The 21,195-nt window shown below is 37.1% G+C and overlaps 1 protein-coding gene across 1 annotated transcript; it reads left to right on the forward strand.

The window, feature by feature from the left end:
* Positions 1-15,236: 15,236 nt before the first annotated feature.
* On the forward strand, positions 15,237-15,649 carry LOC102145792 (SNRPN upstream open reading frame). The gene is given in 2 exon segments (XM_015443886.3): positions 15,237-15,447; positions 15,450-15,649. Coding segments are annotated over 2 exon segments (411 nt in total).
* The last annotated feature ends 5,546 nt before the right edge of the window (positions 15,650-21,195 follow it).

Here is a 21,195-nt window from a genome sequence, read left to right on the forward strand (position 1 = left end):
TACCTTTTTCTCATCTTCTCTATATATTTAGAACAATTTTATGTCATCACTCCCCTTTCTAATTCCAAAATATTAATAGGCTTTCCCTTATAGTATGTCTCACATTTCAACAATTGCTATTTTACACTTAGAGTAGAAATTTACTAATTACTCTATGATCATTTATTAAGATTTGACTAAATATAATATAAAAATTACTGTTCCCTATGGCCTTCTGTCTGCTTTATCTTTTATTATTCTGAGTCCTCTGATTTATTATCTTTTGTCTGTAATCTTCCTTATACAATCTACCTTCTCAAATAAATTCTTCATTTATAGTATATGCGTAGTAATATATTTGATTAATACTTGTATATATGCTGTCTTTTACTCACCCTGAAATATGAATATCTTAATGAGTAAAAATTTTGTTGTAACAGTATTTTTCCTTCATTAGGTTGTAACTATTGATCCAGTCTCCTATGTCTTCTGGATTCCTGAATCACAGATGAAAAGTCTACTACTGGTATGATTCCCCTTCCATTACAAATAACTTTCTCATGAATTTGATGACTCTTTTGGATCTTGAGATTCAAATTTTTCTCCAAATCAGGGTTTTTTTGTTTTGTTTGGTTTGGTTTTGAGACTGAGTTTTGCTCTTGTCACCCAGGCTGGAGTGCAAAGGTGTGATCTCAACTCACTGCAACTTCTGCCTCCTGGGTTCAAGTGATTCTCCTGCTGCAGCCTCTCTAGTAACTGGGATTACAGGCACCCACCACCAGCCCAGTTAATTATTGTATTTTTAGTAGAGACAGGGTTTCCCCATGTTGGCCAGGCTGGTCTTGAATTCCTGACCTCAGGTGATCCACCCACCTCAACCTCCCAAAGTGCTGGGATTACAGGCATGAGCCACCCTGCCCAGCCAAAATCAGGGTCTTTTTTCCTTACTACCTGTTTAAATATGTCCTCTCTTCCACAATTTTCCCCGTCTTTCTGGAACTCCTAATATTCTCCCACTCAGACTCCTGGATCTGTTTGTTCTTCAAGTGTCACTTCCTCCAACTATTTCTATTTCTTTATATTTTGCTCTGGTTCTGAATTATTTCTTCCATTAGAGTTTTCAGGTCACGAATATGACATTCCACAGTGATCATCTTCTTTTTCCGTTCATCTATCAAATTAATACCAAATCATATTATTTCAATTCCAGTCAGTATATTTCAATGTTCCCATTACATTATTTATTTAATAATTTGTACTCTTTTTTTTTTTTTTTTTTACTAAAACCCTTTCCTGACAATTTAAAAATTCTACATAAATAGGGAACACTGAAAAAGTTGCTCAACAAAGTTTACTTCTCATTGTAGCTGAATTTCATTAAGTGCATTATTATTTGTCTTAATCATTTCACGTTTGGTTTATCCTCAGTCTTCAGTTAAGGCTGTTTGGGTTTCTTGAACAGTGGCAGTTTTCCACTCTAAGTGCACAACCTTGAAAGCCATTATTCCTCTGAAGAAGATTAAAAGCTTCACTGATTCCAGAAGTCACAAAATACAAGAGAAATTTATCACCTCAAGGACTGTACAACTCAACCCACCAGTTTGTTTTCACATCAAACACTGATAAAGAACAAGATTATGCAGCATCGCAGAACCACAAGCAAACAAGAAGAGGAAGCTCTTCCCTGATTCTTGCCCAAGACCTCTCTGCTACTGATTCCTGGGTTTCCAGTCAGCAGAAAGTACCTCAAGGTTCCATATCTTCTTTACTATCCAGAGATACTGGTAGAGTCTGTAGACTCAAACGTACCATCCAGGTTTGACAGCTTGCCTGCTAACGTCTCATTCAAAAAGAGAGTTGAGGAAAATTTGATATGGATAAGGATTTAGGCATGTTGCTCTCAAGCCATCATCTTTTCAGAATCCTCCATACGTAGATCAGTTGTTAGCAAACTGTGGACCTTGGGCCAAACTTGGCTCACCAACGCTTTTGTATTCCTTGTTAGCTAGGAATTGTTTTAATGTCTTCAAATGGTTGGAAAAAATAAAAAGATCACTATTTCATGACACATGAAAGTTACATGAAATTCCAACTTCAGTGTCCTTAAATATACATCCATTCACTGACATGCTGTTTATAGCTGCTTTCATACTACAAGAGTTGAATAGTTACAACAAAAACGTAAGACTTAAAAACTTTATCTGACCCTTCACAGAAAAAGATGATTAATATCTTATATACATCTTGAAAATTATTTTATAATAATTTGTGAATTTGTATCAAAAAGTTAAAAGTGCAGTTGAAAAAATTAAAGCATACTAAGAAAGAAACTATGTCTAATTATTAACTCTAGATGCTATTAGTAAAGTGTAAGCTGAAGTACTGGTATTTGTTATCTATTGATGTATAACAAATTACTCCAGGTTAGTGGCTTCAAAACCACTTATTTTCTATTGCTCCAAAATTGCTGTTGGTTAAAAATACAGAAGTAACTCAAGGTGATTCTAGCTCAGGTTCAATACATGGTCAAGGCTAAAGTCATCTTAAAGCTTGAGCGCGCTTGAAGATCCTTCTTTAAGATAGATCATGCACGTGACTATTGCCAGAAGGCCTCAATTTCTTGCTAGCTCTATGCAGGAGTTCTTTGTTTCTCACCACATGAATCACTTCATAGGATGCTTGAATGTCCTCACAACATGGCAGATAGATCTCCAAAGTGAGAAAATGGAGAGTAATGGCAATGATGGAGCTGTAGCACCCTTTCTTTAAAATACAGGCATACAATGTTTAATAATCACATCAGGATAAATGGGATAACGATCATCTCAAGTATTTATCCTTTGTGTTAAAAACTATCCAATTATACTCTTTTAGTTATTTTTAAATATACAATTTATTATTCACTACAGTCACCCTGTTGTGCTATCAAATATGAGGTCTTATTTATTCTTTCTAACTACTTTTTAGGATCCATGAACTATCTTTACGCCTCCAAACCCACCACTCTTCCCAGCTTCTGGTAATTATCATTTTACTGTCTAGTTCATTAAGTTCAATTATTGTAATTTTTAGCTACCAAAAATAAGTGAGAACATGTGAAGTTTGTCTTTCTGTGCCTGGCTTATTTCACTTAACATAATGACCACCATGTCCATTCATGTGGTTGCAAATGACAGGATCTCATTCTTTTTTATTGCTGAATAATACTCCATTATGTATATGTACCCCATTTTCTTTATTCATGTATCTGTTGATGGACACTTACCTAGGTAGCTTCCAAATCTTGAAATTGTGTAACAGTGCTGCAATAAACATGGGAGTGCAGATATATCTTCCATATACTCATTTCCTTTCTCTTGCCTACATACTTAGCAGTGGGATTGCTGGATCATATGGTAGCTCTATTTTATGTTTTTTGAGGGGCCTCCATTGTGTTCTTCATGGTGGTTGTACTAATTTACATTCCCACCAACAGTGTATGAGTTTCCTTTTCTCCACATCCTTGCCAGCATTTGTTATTGCCTGTCTTTTAAATATAAATCTTTTTAATGGAGGTGAGGTGATATCTCATTGTAGTTTTGACTTGCTTTTCTCTGATGATCATTGATGGGGAGCATCTTTTCATATATCTGCTTACAATTTGTATGTCTTCTTTTCAGAAATGTCTACTCAGATATTTTGATCATTTTTAAATTCAATTATTAGATTTTTTCCTATAGAGTTGTTTGATCTCCTTATATATTCTTATTATTAATCCTTTGTCAGATGGTTCCTTTGCAAATATTCTCTTCCATTCTGTAGGTTGTCTCTCCACTTCGTTGACTGTTGCCTTTACTGTGCAGAAGCTTTTTAACTTAATGTGATCCCATTTGTCCACGTTTACTTTGGTTGTCTGTGCTTGTATTGCTCAAAAAATATTTGCCCAGAGCAACATCCTGGAGATTTTCCCCAAAGTTTCCTTGTAGTAGTTTCATAGTGTGAGTCTTACATTTAAGTCTTTAATCCATTTTGATTTGGTTTTTGTATACAGCAAGAGATAGGGGTCTCGTTTCATTCTTCTGCATATGGATATCCAGTTTTCCCTACACTATTTATTGGAGAGACTGTCCTTTCCCCAATGTTTGTTCTTGGTGACTTTGTTGAAAATGAGGTCACTTTAGATGCATGTATGTGTTTCTAGGTTCTCTATTCTGTTCCACTGATCTCTGTGTCTGCGTTTATGCCAGTACCATGCTGTTTTGGTTACTATAGCTTTGTATTATAATTTGAAGTCTGGTAGTACAATTCCTCCACTTTTGCTTTTTGTGCTCAGTATAGCTTTGGGTATTCTGTGACTTTTGTGGTTCCACATAAATTTTAGGATTGTTTTTCTATTTCTGTGAAGAATGTTATTGCTATTTTGACAGGGATTGCATGGAATCTGTAAAGCGCTTTGGGTAGTATGGACATTTTAATATTGATTCTTCCAATCTATAAATATGGAATATCTTTCTATTTTTGTGTCTAATTCAATTTCTTGCATCAATATTTTATAGTTTTCATTGTAGAGATCTTTCACTTCTTTGGTTAATGCCTAGGTATTCAATTTTATTTTTAGGTATCATAAATGGGATTACTTTCTTGATTTCCTTTTCAAATTTTTGCTGTTGGAATATAGAAATGCTACTGATTGGCCGGGCGCGGTGGCTCAAGCCTGTAATCCCAGCACTTTGGGAGGCCGAGACGGGCGGAACACGAGGTCAGGAGATCGAGACCATCCTGGCGAACACGGTGAAACCCCGTCTCTACTAAAAAATACAAAAAAACTAGCCGGGCGAGGTGGCGGGCGCCTGTAGTCCCAGCTACTCGGGAGGCTGAGGCAGGAGAATGGCATAAACCCGGGAGGCGGAGCTTGCAGTGAGCTGAGATCCGGCCACTGCACTCCAGCCTGGGCGACAGAGCCAGACTCCATCTCAAAAAAAAAAAAAAAAAAAAGACATGCTACTGATTTTTTTTAATGTTGATTTTGTATTCTACAACTTTACTGAATCTGTTGATCAGTTCTAAGCTTTTTGGTGGAGTCTTTAGGTTTTTCCTAACATAAGAACATATCTGAAAGCGAGCATAATATGACTTCTAACTTTCCAATTTGGATGCCCCTAATTTCTTTCTCTTGTGTAATTGCTCTAGCTAGGACTCCCAGTACTATGTTGAATAACAGCAGTGAAAGTGGGCATCCTTGTTATGCTCCTGATCTTAGAGGAAAGGATTTCAGTTTTTCTGCATTCTGTATGACACTAGCTGTGGGTCTGTCATATATAGTTTTTATTATATTGACATATGTTCCTTCTATACTCAGTTTCTCAGGGCTTTTTATAATGAAAAGATGTTGAATTTTATCAAATGCTTTATCAGCCTCAATTGAAATGATCATACAGTGTTTGCCCTTCATTCTGTTGCTATTATGTATCATATTGATTGATTTGTATATGTTAAATCATTATTGCATACCTGGGATAAATCCCACTTGGTCAAGATGAATGATCTTTGCAATGTATTGTTGAATTCAGTTAGCTAGTATTTTGTTTAGGATTTTTGCATCAATATTTATGAAGGATATTGATTTGGAGCTCTCCTTTTTTGATGTGGCTGTATCTCGTTTTGGTACTGGGATAATACTGGTCTTGTAAAATAAGTTTAGAAGTATTCTTTCCTCCTCTATTTTTTGAAATATCTTGAGTAGGATTGGTGTTAGCTCTTCTTTAAATGTTTGGTAGAATTCATCAGTGAAGCAATTGGGTACCAAGGTTTTCTTTGCTGGGCAACTTTTTATTATGGCTTTGATCTTCTTACATATTATTGGTCTGATCAGAATTTGGATTTCTTCACAGTTCAATATTGTTAAGTTGTGTTTGTCTAGGAATTTATCCACTTCTATATTTTCCAGTGTACTGGCATATAGTTGCTCATAGTAGCCACTAATGATCATTTGAATTTCTGTGGTATCTGTCATAATGCCTCCTTTTTCATGTCTGATTTTATCTATTTGACTTTTCTCTCTTTTTTTCTTATTCCAGCTTAAGGGTTTTCAATTTTATTTGTCTTTTCAAAATACAGACTAAGTGTTTAATTAATCTTTTGTATTGTTTTCGTTATTTCTATTTCAAGTATTTCCGCTCTGATTTTTGTTATTTCTTTTCTTCTACTAATTTTGGGTTAAGTATACCCTTGTTTCTCTAGTTCTTTAAGATGCATCAATAGATTGTTAATTTAAATTTTTTATTCTTTTTTCACATATGCACTTATAGCTATAAACTTCCCTGTTAGTACTGCTTTCACTGTATCCCATAGGTTTTGGTACATTGTGTTTCCATTATCATTTGTTTCAAGAAGTTTTTCTATTTAATTCTTAATCTCATCATTTACTCACTGATCATTCAGGACCATATTATTTAATTTCCATGTATTTTTATAGTTTCCAAAATTCTTCTTATTGATTTCTACTTTTATTCCACAGTGGTAAGAGAAGATGCTTGATATCCATGTGCTGAGGAAAAAAATATCCATTCTGCAGCCCTTGGATGAGATGTTCTACAAATATCTGTTAGGTACATTTGGTGTATAATGCAGATTAAGTCTGATATTTCTGTGTTGATTTTCCATCTAGATTATCTGTCCGGTGCTGAAAATGGAGTGTTGATATCTCCACCTATTATTGTATTTGGGTCTATCTCTTTTTAATTCTGATAATATTTGTTTTATAAATCTGTGTGTTCCAGTGTTGGAAACACATATGTTTATAATTTCCATATCCTCTTACTGAACTGACTCATGTATTATTATGCTGTGACCTTCTTTGTCTCTTCTTATAGTTTCTGTCTTGAAATCTCTTTTGTCTAAAATAAGTATAGCTACTCCTGCTTTTTTTTTTCTTTCCACTGGCATGGAACACGTTTTTCCATCCCTTTATTTTCAGTCTATGTGTGCTTCTATAGGTGAAGTGTGTTTCTTGTGAGTGACAAATCATTGGTTCTTTTTTTTTAATCCATTCAGCCACTCTGTCTTTTGATTTGAGAGTTTTATCCATGTACATTCAATGCTATTATTGATAAGCAGGAAGCAGGGAATTTCTTCTGCCATTTTGTTATATGTTTTCTGGTTGTTCTTGAGGTCTCTTCCTTTCTGTTTTATCTTCCTTCCTGTCTTCCTTTTAGAGAAGGAAATTTTCCCTGGTATTGTAATTTAGTTTCTTTGTTTTTATTTTTATTTTTTGTATATCTGTTGTAGATTTTTTGATTTGAGGTTACCATGAGGCTTGCAAATACTATCCCGTAACCCATTATTTTAAACTGATTGCAACTTAACACTGATTGCATAAACAAACAAGCAAACAACCAAAAAGAAAACCAATAAAAACTCTATACTTCAAATTCTTTCCTCCATTGTTCAACTTTTTGTTATTTCTATCTCATACTGTTTACATCTAGAAGTGTTTCAGTTATTATATTTGATTGTTTCATCTTTTAGTCTTTCTTATTAAGATGAGAGTAGTTTACACACTACAATTATGACGTTATAATAGTCTGTTTTTATGTGTACTTACTATTACCAGTAAGTTTAGTACCTTCAGATGATTTCTTATTGCTCATTAATGTCCTTTTATGTCTGGTCAAAGTACTCCTTTTAGCATTTCTTGTAGGACAGGTCTGGTGTTAATAAAGTCCCTCAGCTTTTGTTTGTCTGGGAGTCTATTTCTCTTTCATGTTTGAAGGATATTTTTGCCAGATATACTATTCTAGGGTAAAAGGTTTGTTTTTTCATAGCACTTTAAATATGTCATACCACTTTCTCCTAGCCTGTAAAGGACCTTGTCTCTTTTGAAAACAGAAAAGTCTGCTGCCAGATGTATTGGAGCTCCATTTTATGCTACTTACTTTTTTTCTCTTGCTGCTTTTAAGATACTTTCTTTATATTTGACCCTTGAGATTTTGATTATTAAATGCCTTGAGGTATTCTTTGGGTTAAATCTGTTTGGTGTTCTATAACCTCTTGTACTTGAATGGATAACTTTCTCTAGGTTTGGGAAGTTCTCTTTTATCATCCCTTTAAATAAACTTTCCATCCCATCTCTCTCTATACCTATACTTTAAGGCCAATAACTCTCAGATTTGCCCCTTGGAGGCTATTTTTTACATCTTGAAGGTATGCTTAATTTTTAAAATTTTTTGTCCTTTGTCTCCTCTGACTATGTATTTTCAAATAACCTATCTTAAGCTTACTAATTCTTTCTTCTGCTTGATCAATTCTGCTACTAAAGCACTCTGATGCATTCTTCAGTGTCAGTTGCATTTTTCAACTCCAGAATTTCTACTTAATTCCTTTTAATTATTTCTGTTTGTTAAATTTGTCTGATAGGATTCTGAATTCGTTCTCTGTGTTATCTTGAATTTCTTTGAGTTTCTTCAAAATAACTATTTTGAATTCCCTGTCTGAAAGGTTACATATCTCTGTCTCTCTGGGGTTGGTCATTGGTGGCTTATTTAGTTCATTAGTGATGTAATGTCTTCTTGGATATTCTTGATACTTGTGGATGTTTGTTGGTGTCTGGACATTGCAGAGTTATGTATTCATTGTAGTCCTAATAGACTGGGTTTGTTTGTATCCATCCTTCTTGGGAAGGTTTTCCCGGTATTTGAAGAGACTTGAGCATTGCAATCTAAGCCATATACGCATTAAGGAGCACTTCAAGCCCAGTAACCTTGTGATCCTTACAGAGTTGTGGAGGTATCACCTCAATGGCCTTGGGTAAGTTTTCGAAGGATTCTCTGTATTAGCAGGCAGAAACTCTTGTCCTCTTCCTTTATTTTTCCTAAGTAAATGGAGTCTCTTCCTCTGTGCTGAGATGCCTGGAGCTGGGGGTAGGGTGACATCAGCACCCCTGGGTCTCTAGCACTAAAACTGCACTGGACCATACCTGAAGCCAACACAGCACTGGGTCTCACCTAAGGCCTACTGTAACCACTACCTTGTTACCTCCTAAGTTTGTTCAAGACCCTAGTACTCTACAATAAGCAGATGGCAAAGTCAGCCAGGCTTTTGTCCTTCCATTCAGAGTGGTGAGTTCCCCCAGGCAGGTCCAGAAATGACATTCAGGAGCCAGGGACTGGAGTTAAAAACCTTACAGACCTACCTGGTGTTTCATTTAATTATGGCTAAGCTGGCGCTGAAACCAAGAGGCACAGCCCTTCCCACCCTTCCTTCCAATTTCCACAGGCAGACAGGCTTCTCCCCATGGCCACCACCACCATAGGCCCATGGGGAGTAGTGTCAGGCTCCTGCTGATGTTCACTTAAGACCCAAAGCCTCTTAAGTCAGCTTGTGTTGAATGCTGCCAGCCTTGGGACTCACCCTTCATGGAAGTGGGCTCCTCTCTTGCCCAGTGAGTCAGAAATGCCATCCACGTGCCAAGGCCTGGAATCAGGGACTCCAAAAGCCTGCTTGGTGCTCTACCCCACTGCAGCCGAGCAGGTATCTAAGGTGCAAAACAAAGTCCCCTTTACTTTTCCCTTGACTTTTCTCAAGCAGAAGTATCTCGCTGTAGCCACCACATCTGGGAATGTGCTGGGTCTCGTTTGATGTCAACACATCTCGGAATCTACCCCAAGGCCCATAGCAAGTACTGCCTGACTACCATTGCTGATTATTCAGAGCCCAAGGGCTCTTTAGTCAGCAGGTGATGTATCCTATCAGGATTTGGTCCTTCCCTTCAAGGCAGTGGGTTCTCTTTTATCCCAGGGTTTGTGTAGAAATGTCATCCAGGAGCTAGGGCCTGGAATGGGGGCCTCGTGACTCTTACTGGTACCCTAGCCTTCTGTGGCTGAGCTGGTATCCAAGATGCAAGACAAATCCTTCCCACTCTTCCCTCTCCTTACCTAACGCAGAAGGAAAAGGTCTTTTTTGGAGTCACAGTTGGGCAGTGTGGGGTTAGGGGAGGGGTGATGCCATCACTCCCTTAGCTGTCCTAATTGATGTTTCACTAGGTTGTGTGTGCCCCAGTTCCACTGACTCTGAATCCAACACTGCACCAGGTCTCACCTAGGAGTTGCAGTGTTTGTGGCCTAGACTGCCTTTCAAGTTTATTTAGGACCCCAGAGTGCTTTAGCCTGCCATGGTGAGGCTTGCCAAAACTCAACTTCCAACTGTTGGGATGGGTGATTCCCCTCTGGCTAGAGCTGTTCTCAAATGTTTCCTTCAAGAGCCGGAGTCTCATGAGGGAGCTGAGTTCAGCTTGGCTTTGCTTTCCACTGCGGCAGGGCAGCACTGAGTTCAAGGCAAATCCCACAATCACTGTGCTTTTCTCCAGCAAGTGCACAGATTGTTTATCAGTGCCACACAGCTCCTGCCAAGGGATGCAGGATGGATGGCATCAGTGATATAAGACTATCTTTCCTACCTGCTCCAATGCCTCTTTCAAAGATATGAAGTTAAATCCGGGTACTATGATTGCTCACCTTATTTTTGGTTTCTATTAAGGTGATTTTTTGGTGTGGATAGTTATTACATTTGATCTTCCTGCTGGATGGGGGATCATTGGAAGCTTCTATTTGTCCACCTTGCACCTTGTAGCACCTTTCACAACCCAGTCTCCAAAGTTATATATCATCATTTCCACTTTTTTTATTCTTTAGAAGAAAGTCACTAAGTCCAACCTATACTCAAGGGACAGGCAATTAAACTCTACTTCTTGAAGGGAGGAGTGGCAAAGAATTAACGACCATTTTTTAAATTCACTATAATGCAGAGATCAAATTTTTGAAGGTCACAATACTCTATTAGAAATTATATGCATAACCTTCAAAGCAATAGAGCAGAAAAGAGGTAACAAGAAAAAAAGATGACTCAAAAAATAGCATGAAATATGACAGGAGAAATAACTACACAATTTAATATATAGTAAATAGAAAATCAAGTGGTTGGAATGATTCCAAGCATATCATTAATCACAATACATTTTAAAGGGTTATGTTCTCCAATTTATAAAAAGATTCTGACTATATTTTTAAAAGTTGAATGCATTTTTTTTTTAAAAAAGAAACCTAAAACAAAATGAACAAGACAGGTCAAAAAAAAAAAAAAAAGGAAAAAGGAAACAGAGTATTTGAAGAACATTTAACAGAAATGATCTAATACTGATTTAGAGAAACTTTTACTCAAAGGAAATCTACCTATGAACCAGTCTTAAAAATTAACTATGCTCTATTTCATACACACATACATACACACACACACATACACATATGCTTTCACACACACATCTCAGGAAATTATAAAAGTAAATGTCATTGAGGCAAAATCTATTGATAATGCAATAAACTTAGGCATCAACCAGAAAATGGTGACTGTAAAACAAAACAAAATGAGAACTACAAACAAACAGAGATTCAAAAAACTATTAGAGGTAGTTTCTTAAATTAGACATTTGAAATAGTATAATGTAGCAACTCTGTAATTAAAATTATTTCCTTCTTCTTGGGGTTTGCTGTTGTTGCTTGTTTTTGTTATTGCAGCTGGTTCTACTGTTTGTTTAGTTACTTTCATGGACGAAGTCGGCAAATTCTGTACTCTGTCATGTGTGGCCACTGAAGTCTCTGATTGGTTAGCTTAGTTGTCAGCTAATAATTGGATAGAGTTTTCAATAAATGCCTTGAGCCATCTGCTATCTGCCCATTAGTCACGTAGTAACTATGTTGGTTCTTGGTTTAACTGCCATAATATCATAGTGCTTATGTTCAAGTAGTCCTTATTTTACTTCATAATGACCCCAAAGTGCAAGGAGTGATACTAGCAACTCAGATATGTCAAAGAGAAGCCATAAAGTGCTTCCTTTAAGTTAAATGGTAAAAAAACTTTTGACTTTAAAAGGAAAGAAAAAATATATATATGCTGAGGTTGCTAAGAGGTACAGTAAGAATGCATCTTCTATCCATAAAATTGTGAAGAAAAAATAAATGTATGCTAGTTTTGCTATTGTACCTCAAGCTGTAGATACTATAACCAAAGTATATAAGTACTTAGCTAAGATAAAAAAGGCATTGAATTTGTGGGTGGAAGACATGAATAGAAACATGTTGCAATTGATGGCAACATATTGCACCAGAAAGCATTAAGCCTATATGAAAACTTAAGCAAGGGATCCCCTGAAATGAGTGACATGAAGTCATTTGCTGCAAGTAAGGGATGATTACACAGATTCAGGAATAGGTTTGGACTAAAAATGTAAAAATTACTGCAGAATCTACATCTGCTAATGAAGAAGGTACTGCCACATTTCCAGAAGAGTTGAAGAAGTTGATTAAGGAGAAAGGATACCATGAAAAGCAAGACTTCAATTGTGGTAAAACTGGACTTTTCTGAGAGATCTCCAATAGAGCTTAAAAATTCATGAACATGCAAAGAAGGCACCAGGGTATAAAGAAGGACACATTAACTCTGGTACTAGTGGCAATGATGTAGGGTATATAACAAAGCCAGGAGGAGAGTGCAAAGCAATGAACCCATGCACTTTCAAAAACAAAAATGAAAATTATCTGCCTATGTTCTGGCAACATAATCAGAAAATATAGATGACAGTCATCTTGTTTATGGAATAGTTCTACCAATGCTTTTTCCTAGAAGTGAGAAAATATTTGGAAGAATGGTTGGAATTTAAAGTTGTATTAATAATAGACAATGCACATGGCCATCTTGAACCTGTTTGCTATGAAAACAAAAATGTCCAGGTTGTATTTTTACCTCAAAATACAACCTCATTGCTTCAGCTCCTTGACCAAGGCATCATTTGGTTTGTTAAGGCCACATATGAATGTCTGGTATTTGATAACGTTCAAGAAGAATTTGATGCAGACCTTAATCTGGACATAAAACAGTGCTGGAAATCATTCTCTATTGTTGGTGCAATAACATTCATCAAAGCTGCAACTGATGAATTAAAACCAGAAACTATAATGCCTGCTGGAAACACTTGTGAAGTCATGAATGATTTTAGTCTTCCCAAGGATCAGTGGAGAAGTTAGAAAAATTATTCATGCAGGAAGACAAGTTGGTGGAGAAGTATTTGTTGACCTGCTTGATGAAGAAACGGAAGGAAGAACATATTGAAGGCCAATGAGAAGTGTTAACAAATAGGAACTAGAAAAACTTGAGTCATCTACAGAGGAAAAGGAAGATGAAGAAACTGAAGCAGAACTGGATTGCTGAAATTTGTTAAAGTGTTTCAAATTGCATAGACATTAATAAATAAAATTATGAATGCAATCCTCTGTTAGAACAAAACATTTAAATCACCCACATGTCAACAGAAAAATTATAACTTCTGCAACAACACTTTGATGAGTTAAATAGAGACAACTTCCCATTACAATGTTCTTCCAAAATGTTTCCACACACACCCAAAAAAACCTTCAACTATCGAGGATCCCTGTATTAGTCCGTTTCATGCTGCTGTTAAAGACATACCCAAGACTGGGTAATTTACAAAGAAAAAGAGGTTTAATGGACCCACCGTTCCATGTGGCTGGGGTAGCCTCACTATCATGGTGGAAGGTGAGGGGCATGTTTTACATGGCGGCAGACAAGGGAGAAAATGAGAACCAAGCGAAAGATTTTCCCCTTATAAAACCATCAGATCAGCCGGGCGCGGTGGCTCACGCCTGTAATCCCAGCACTTTGGGAGGCCGAGGCGGGCGGATCACAAGGTCAGGAGATCGAGACCACGGTGAAACCCCGTCTCTACTAAAAATACAAAAAATTAGCCGGGCGCGGTTGTGGGCGCCTGTAGTCCCAGCTACTTGGGAGGCTGAGGCAGGAGAATGGCGTGAACCCGGGAGGCGGAGCTTGCAGTGAGCCGAGATCGCGCCACTGCACTCCAGCCTGGGCGACAAAGCGAGACTCCGTCTCAAAAAAAAAAAAAAAAAAAAAAAGTGAACAAGAGCCAGTGTAGCTGGAGAGCCAGGAACCGAGGGAAGAATAGCCAGAGATGGCATCAGAGAAGTAAGTGGGGATGAGCTCATTCAGTCTTAATAAAAACCAAGGGAAGGTGCTTGAATTTTTTTCCCATTGCAATGGGAAACTACTGAAAGTATAATTTGTATTTTAATATGATCAATCAAATGCAATATAGAAAACGAATTGGGTGTGGGTGAGAAAAACAGCAAGACCAATTCAGAGATGATAGCAATAACCTAGACCAGATATTATGATATTTTTTACTAAGGCTTTAGTGTTGAGGATGATACAAAGTGATTAGATATAGAATATATTTTATTGGTAGAAGGAGCAGGACTTGCTGGTAAAGGTAAATTTAAAAAAAAAAAAAAAACAAGATTTTTAAAAAGACTAAAGGAAAATGAACAGACATTTGGCAATTTTGACTAAGAAAAAAATAGAGAAATCACAGCATTTAAATGAAAAAGAGAATATAACCACAGGCACAGAAAAGATGTCTTAAGTATAAGTGTAAAGCATAAAGCTATGTACAATTTCAATCAAAACATTAAAACCTATATTAAGTGGATAATTAAAGCTACATAAGTTGTCAAAAATAGAACACCCCAATAGACAATAAGCAACAAAATAAATTGAAATTTAGTCAAAGACCTATATCCTTAATAGGTATAGGTACAAGGCCCAAATGGCTTTATATGTGAGTTCTAATAATCTCCAAGGCATAAGTATTGCCTAACTTGAACTGTTTGAAAGTATAAAAAAGTTGTAAAACTAACCATTTATTTTACCAGAAAAATATATCACAGGAAAGAAAAGTGAAGCAAATTTCACAAATGAAAACAGATGCAAAAGTTCTAAATAAAATGTTAGGAAATCAATCCACCACTATGTCAAAAAAATAACATATCATGACCAAGTAAGTTTCATTCTAGACATACTAACATGGTGACACACTGTAAATTCTATCATTATAGTTCTTCATATTATCAGATTAAAAGGAAAATACTGTCTCAAGAAGTATTTCAATTGGTAACATTTAGTATTCATTTATGATTATAAAAATCCTCTTCTCATTTCAATAGTAGAAAAAAGCATATTAATTTAATGAAGGGTATCTCACAAAACCATACAGTAGGATAACTGCTTCAGACCATTTTTGATTGACTTGTAGCAGACCAAACCTATCGCCAAGAAGAACTTAAAAGGTTGGATGAAGAGTGGAGTGGCTGTCAGAGATGCCTGATGTTTTGGCCTAAGGACCAGTCAGTGAGGCAATGGAGCAAGCAAGGGATCACTTACACCTGAGATGGACTACAGAACAGCACATGCCAGAGGTGGAAGTTCAAGTCAAATACAGAACAGCTGCACTGAGCAACCAAGAGTGTCAACTGTACCTGAGGCATTCTCAGCAGCAGCAAGTGCCTGTGGTGGATTTCCAGGCCAAACTGAGACAGGCGTTCATAACTGAGACACCAAGATGTGGTAAACGCCGTACTGGAACAATGAGGAAGCTGAATCCGGGCAAAAACCAGTCTCCATCTACTGTTGGCTTCTGTTTATTCGGGAAGGAATGAGTAATAGCCTAATAAAAAGAGAAATGAGCAACTTTGAAATCCTAAGTAAGAATAAAAGAATTGAGGCCTTCGTCATGTTTTTATTTTTGTTGCTGTGGAAGCTGTATCTTTAGGTAAATACATAATAGAAACATTTCTGGATACAGAGATGCTGTTCAGAGAAAATATTTCATTTTCTAGAAGAATATTTATGTTGCCAAACATAAGGACAGGTGAAACGGTCTATCAGAGGACTTCATGGCCCATGTGACCTATTTTTACCTCTCTTCTCCCAAGCAGAGGCAAAATATCCACAAAGAAAAATCCTAAGTGGAATTGGATAGGAATAGTAAATCAAGGAACTCTCACAGAAATCGTAACGAAGAGTCAAGACAGAAAATCTAAGATAATTTCTTTTTAAAATTTTCCTATTCGATTGACACCAAATGACCACAATATAAAACAAAATGGAATTCACCTCAGAAACTCAAATCCCATCTGAGCATACTTCAATACTTGGTCGTGTTCCTAGGTCAGTGACAAAATAAAGATCATCAGGAATAACTCTGAACTTTATGCTCCTGTGTGCAAATATGTCTCTTACACCCTGTTGCCTTCCCCATTGATGAGTCCTCCCTTTTCCCCTCTTTTATATCTTCTGACCCACTTTCCATGTTGACTCTTCCTACTCATAAATATCAAAATGCCTAAATCATTCCTAATTCTAGGAACTCCTTCCATAACCCCCAAATACCATTGCATTTTTTTCCTTCACAACTAATCTTCCTGAAAGAATTATCCACATACAGAATCCTTTATCTTCCACCACTGAATTCACAGCAATCTGCCTTCTGACTCGCCACTTAGAGTTAACTGCTCCCACCAAAGCCATCAATGTCCTTCTAGTTTCTAAGTTCAAGAGATAATTTTCAGTCACTCATACTTGACCCGGTTGCATCATTTGTCACTTTTGACCAACTTCTCCTTTCTAGACTTGGTTTCCGATATACCACTCTCTATTTGTGTGTTTCCTTTCTCTCCCTTTCTGGCTCTTTCTCAGCTCTTTTTCTGGTTTCTCATCTTTTAAAGGATCCTAAATATTAATGTTTCCCAGGTTTCTATCTTCAGCACTCCCTTCTTCGCAATCTACCGATATTTTGCAGGTAATCTTATCCACTCTTATGTCTTTAGATTGATGATTTCTAAATCAATTTAGAAATTGGCCCATACCACCCATACCACCTTTGGGGATACACATCTCATTCATTCATTCAAACGAATTCATACAACATTATTTTAGGCACTGAGGATCCAGCAGTAAACAAAACAATTCTTCCCCGTAGAGCTCACATTCTAGTGGGGAAAATGTACAGTAAACAATCAAATATGCAATGTGCCAGATGGTGATAAGTTCTACAGAGAAAACTTAAGCAGTAATTGGGGAGATAAAGTTGTGCTTTGGAGGGTCCAATCTAAAATAAAGTGGTCAGAGGATACTAGGCTCATAGAGAAGATGAACATATGAGCATAGGCCTAAAGGAGTTGAGGGAGTGATTCAGGCAGATATCTAGGGAATGAGTGCTAGAGGCAGAGGAATAAACAAGGGCAAGAGTCTTGAAATGAGACTATGCCTGTTGTGTTTGAAAACCATTAAGGAGGCCAGTGTGACTGTAACGGAGTGAAAAGGGCAGTAGCAGTATGAGATGAGAACATAAAAGTAACAAGTAGCTTAGAATAAGACAATATCAATTTCTGGTTTCATGGAGCTTACAGGCTCATCTATCCAAATTCCTACTGGACATCTTTATTTTGGATGTCCCACAGACACATCAAATTAAACATGCTGAAAACAATTCAGGCCTCCTCCCATCACATTTCTTCCCCTTTCTGTGTTTCCCTCTTGGGGTGAACGACATCATCCTCCAATTGATTTCTCAAATTCAGAAGTCATCTGAGATCCTTCATATTCTCCCTTACATGAGATCAATCACCCATAGTTGTCAATTTGCCACCCGTATCAGTGAGACTCTAGTCGAGAAAGAGATATTACTCCAGAAATTGCAGACATAGGGAATTTAAAGAAGGTAATTGGCATAATATGTGATTAAATTGCTGGGAAACCCAAACAGCAGCCATAAGGTAACCCAGAGATTAGCTACTACCTGCCTACCAGGAACTAAAGACAACAAATGTACTTAGTGTTATCAGATCTCTGAAATTGCAGCTGCCCAGTGGTAGCTAAAACTATGGTGGGGATTACTGGTAGGAGCTGAGATCATATAGGCAGGGGCTACCAGGAACAACAGAGGGGGCACAACCACTGTGGAACATGCTCCCCAAAGTAGAGCAAGAAAAGGAGCAATACCTGGACTTTCCTCTTCAGTTTCTACCATTCATTCTCTATACTGCTCAGATTTCTAACATGTATATAATGTCATTATCCTGCTCAGTATCCTTCACTATTTCCCAATCACCGATGGGCAAAATCTAAATTCTTTTGCATGGTATATGTGCTAGTTTTCTGTTGTCATATAGCAAATTGCCACAGATGTAACACTTTAAAACAATACAAATGTATAATCTCAGCGTTTTCATGGGACAGCTCAGGTTCAGGTTAACTGAGTCCTCTTCTCTGGGTCTCAACAGGCTGAAATTAAGGTGTGGACCAGGGCTACAATTCTCATAGAAGGCTCGGGGTCCTCTTCCACAGTCATTCAAGTTGTTGGAAGTATTCATTTTCTTGCATTTGTAAGATTGAGGGTCTCATTTTATTGCTGTTTGCTGGAGAGCATCCTCAGTATCTAGAGACCACAGCTAGTTCCTTGCCACATGCTTCCCATAGGTAGTTCACAACATGGTTATTTGCTATTTGCTATTTGCTATCTTGCTAGCCAGGAGTACATCTCTGACTTCTTAATACTCATTTAAGAGCTCACACAGTATCATCTCCCTTTTTATGAACTCAAAGTCGGTTGATTAGTAACCTAAACACTGGAGTTATATCCTATTATATTCAGAGCAAAATCAGTGTAGTTAACACTGGGAATTTGGGGGCCATCTTAGATTTCTGTATCCCTTGGTGGATAGGTCTCTAGCTTCAACTGTGAGAACTACTCTCTCACTCTTTTACAATTTCATTCTAGAATTACAGAACTATATATAGATACTGGAGTATGTATTTCTATACTTCTATACATGCTGTATGTCTCTACTTACACTACTCTTTCCTCTATTTGTCTACCTGGTAAACTTCTCTTCATCCTTTAAGTGTCAGCTTAAATGCTACTTCCACAATGACACCTTTGTTGACTCCCAGGTGGACTTCAGTGTTCCTTATCCTCTGTTTTTATTGTATTTTGTATATGACCCTTTAAAATTACTCTCTCCTGGACTAAGTTTCTCAAGGGCAGGTGCCCTATCTTTTTGGCTGTATCTCCACCTCTAGTATAGTGCCAAGTATGAGTAAAAACTCTGTCAATGGTGGTTAGGTAAATGAATATATTAAAGAATAGCTAAGGAATTATAAGAAGTCTGGTATGGGGAGGAGAGGTTGAAAATAAGGTTGTAGAGATTGTCAGAAGCTGCTTTGTGGAGGGTTTTGTATGCCATACCAAAGAATTTGGACTTTATCCTAAAAGCAATAGGGATATCAGCAGGTTTTAAAGCAGGTAGTAAATATATGAGATTTGTGGTTTTAGTAATTTTACTCTGAAAGTTGTAGACCAGTGTTTCTCATAGTGTATTCCTTGGTACACCTCCATCAGAATCAGTGGTGTTTGGATAATGCAGATCACCAGTCAAACTCCTGACCTATTGCATCAGTGAGTGTCAAAGGGTAGAGTCTAGGAACCTGTATTTTAACATACCTTCTCCCCCATGACTCTTACGTTCCACAAAGCATGAGAATCACTGCAGTACAGATTAACTTGGGCACTCACTGTATATGTGTAAACCTGGACAAGTTTCTTCACTTCTCTCTGCCTCAGTTTCCTCATCAGTAATATGTCAACAATAATGGCACTTATGGAATGGTTATAAAAATTAAGCAAGGTAATGAATATAAAGCTCTTAGAAAATACCCAGCATACAGGAAGAACTCTATTGTAACTATTATTATCATTATTTCTAGAAAGAGTGAGAGTGGGAACAAAAGAATCTTTTGCACCAATTTGTGTCAGTGATGATAAGGAAATGACTTAAGGCATTGGCAATCGGAATAGAAAAAAGGGTATTAAAGGACATTGTGGAGGGATTATCCACAAGGTTTCTTCATTGTAATGGGAATGGGGAGAGCAAGAATTTGGAGTTGAAATTACAGGGGATGAGGGGGAATCTTAAGTTTTGGAAGGAAAATCCTAAATTCGTTTTGGAATATGGTGAGTCTGAGATGCCTGCAAGTCTTCTAAGTGAAGCTATCCTGATAGATTGGCAATACCCTGGAGAGGAGAGGAGTATATTGTGAAAAACAATATCAAACACATGGTTATCAGGACTTGCTCAGTCAAAACACATCTGTTTTCTCAAGTCACTCACCAGTCAGCTCCATTAGGAGTTCTTCTGCAAGTCAGACATCAGAGTGGATGTAGGGGATTGGCATCTTACCTTAACTCTTGGGGCCTACCTGGAGACCAGCTTCAATTAAAAACCAACTTATAAGAAATGCTCTTCTAGAATTACATGTTGTGAGATTGAATTAAACCAAGATCAGGAGTTTTTATCTACATGTGCAAAGGTCTCTGGAATAAGTCTCAAGTGTTACTAGGCGGAGTATGGTAGCCATTCAAGATTAAACATAACTGTGACCACTTAACAAAACCAAGGTGGTGGAGGGGTACTGAAAACTAATGCTGTTCAGCCCTTGATGTCTGTGGAAGAGGGAGCCACAGGCCCAGGGTATGTGTTTGTTTGTTTTCCCAGCTTTATTAAGGTATAATTGACAAAATAATTAAATATTTATGGTGTACAACAGCATATTTTGAGATGCACATTCTTTGTGAAATGCTCAAATCAAGCTAATTAACATATCCATCACCTCACATTCTTGTAATTTTCTTTGGGTTGATAACGTTTAAGATCTGTTTTAGCAATTTTCAAGTATACATTATTAATGACTATATTTACCAGGGTATACCATAGATCTCCAGAACTAATTCCTCCTATCTAAGTGAAACTTAGTACCCTTTGACTAACATCTGTCTCCCTATCCTTGTCTCCCAACTCCTGCCAACAATTATTCTATTCTCTGCTTCTATGAATTTAACCTTTATAAGATTCCACATATAAGTGAGGTCATGCAATGTTTTTCTTTTTATTCCTTTATTTATCTCATTTAACATAATGTCTTCTTGTCACAAATGCCTGCTTTTTTAAGGCTGAATAGTATTCCATTGTGCATATATAACACATTTTCTCTATTTGTTTATCTGTTGATGGACGCTTAGGGTGATTCCATGTCTTGGCTATTGTAAATAGTGCTGCAATGAACATGGGAGTGCAGATGTCAATTTCACATGCTGATTTCATTTCCTATGGATATATACCCAGAAGCGGTATTGCTGGATGATATGATAGTTCTATTTTTCAATTTTTGAGGAACCTTCATACTGTTTTTCATAATGGCTGTAATTTCCATAATTTATTCCCAAGAGTGCACCAGGGTTCTCTTTTCTCTGCATCCTCA

This window comes from Macaca fascicularis, chromosome X (genome assembly GCF_037993035.2).
Source record: "Macaca fascicularis isolate 582-1 chromosome X, T2T-MFA8v1.1".
NCBI lineage: Eukaryota > Metazoa > Chordata > Mammalia > Primates > Cercopithecidae > Macaca > Macaca fascicularis.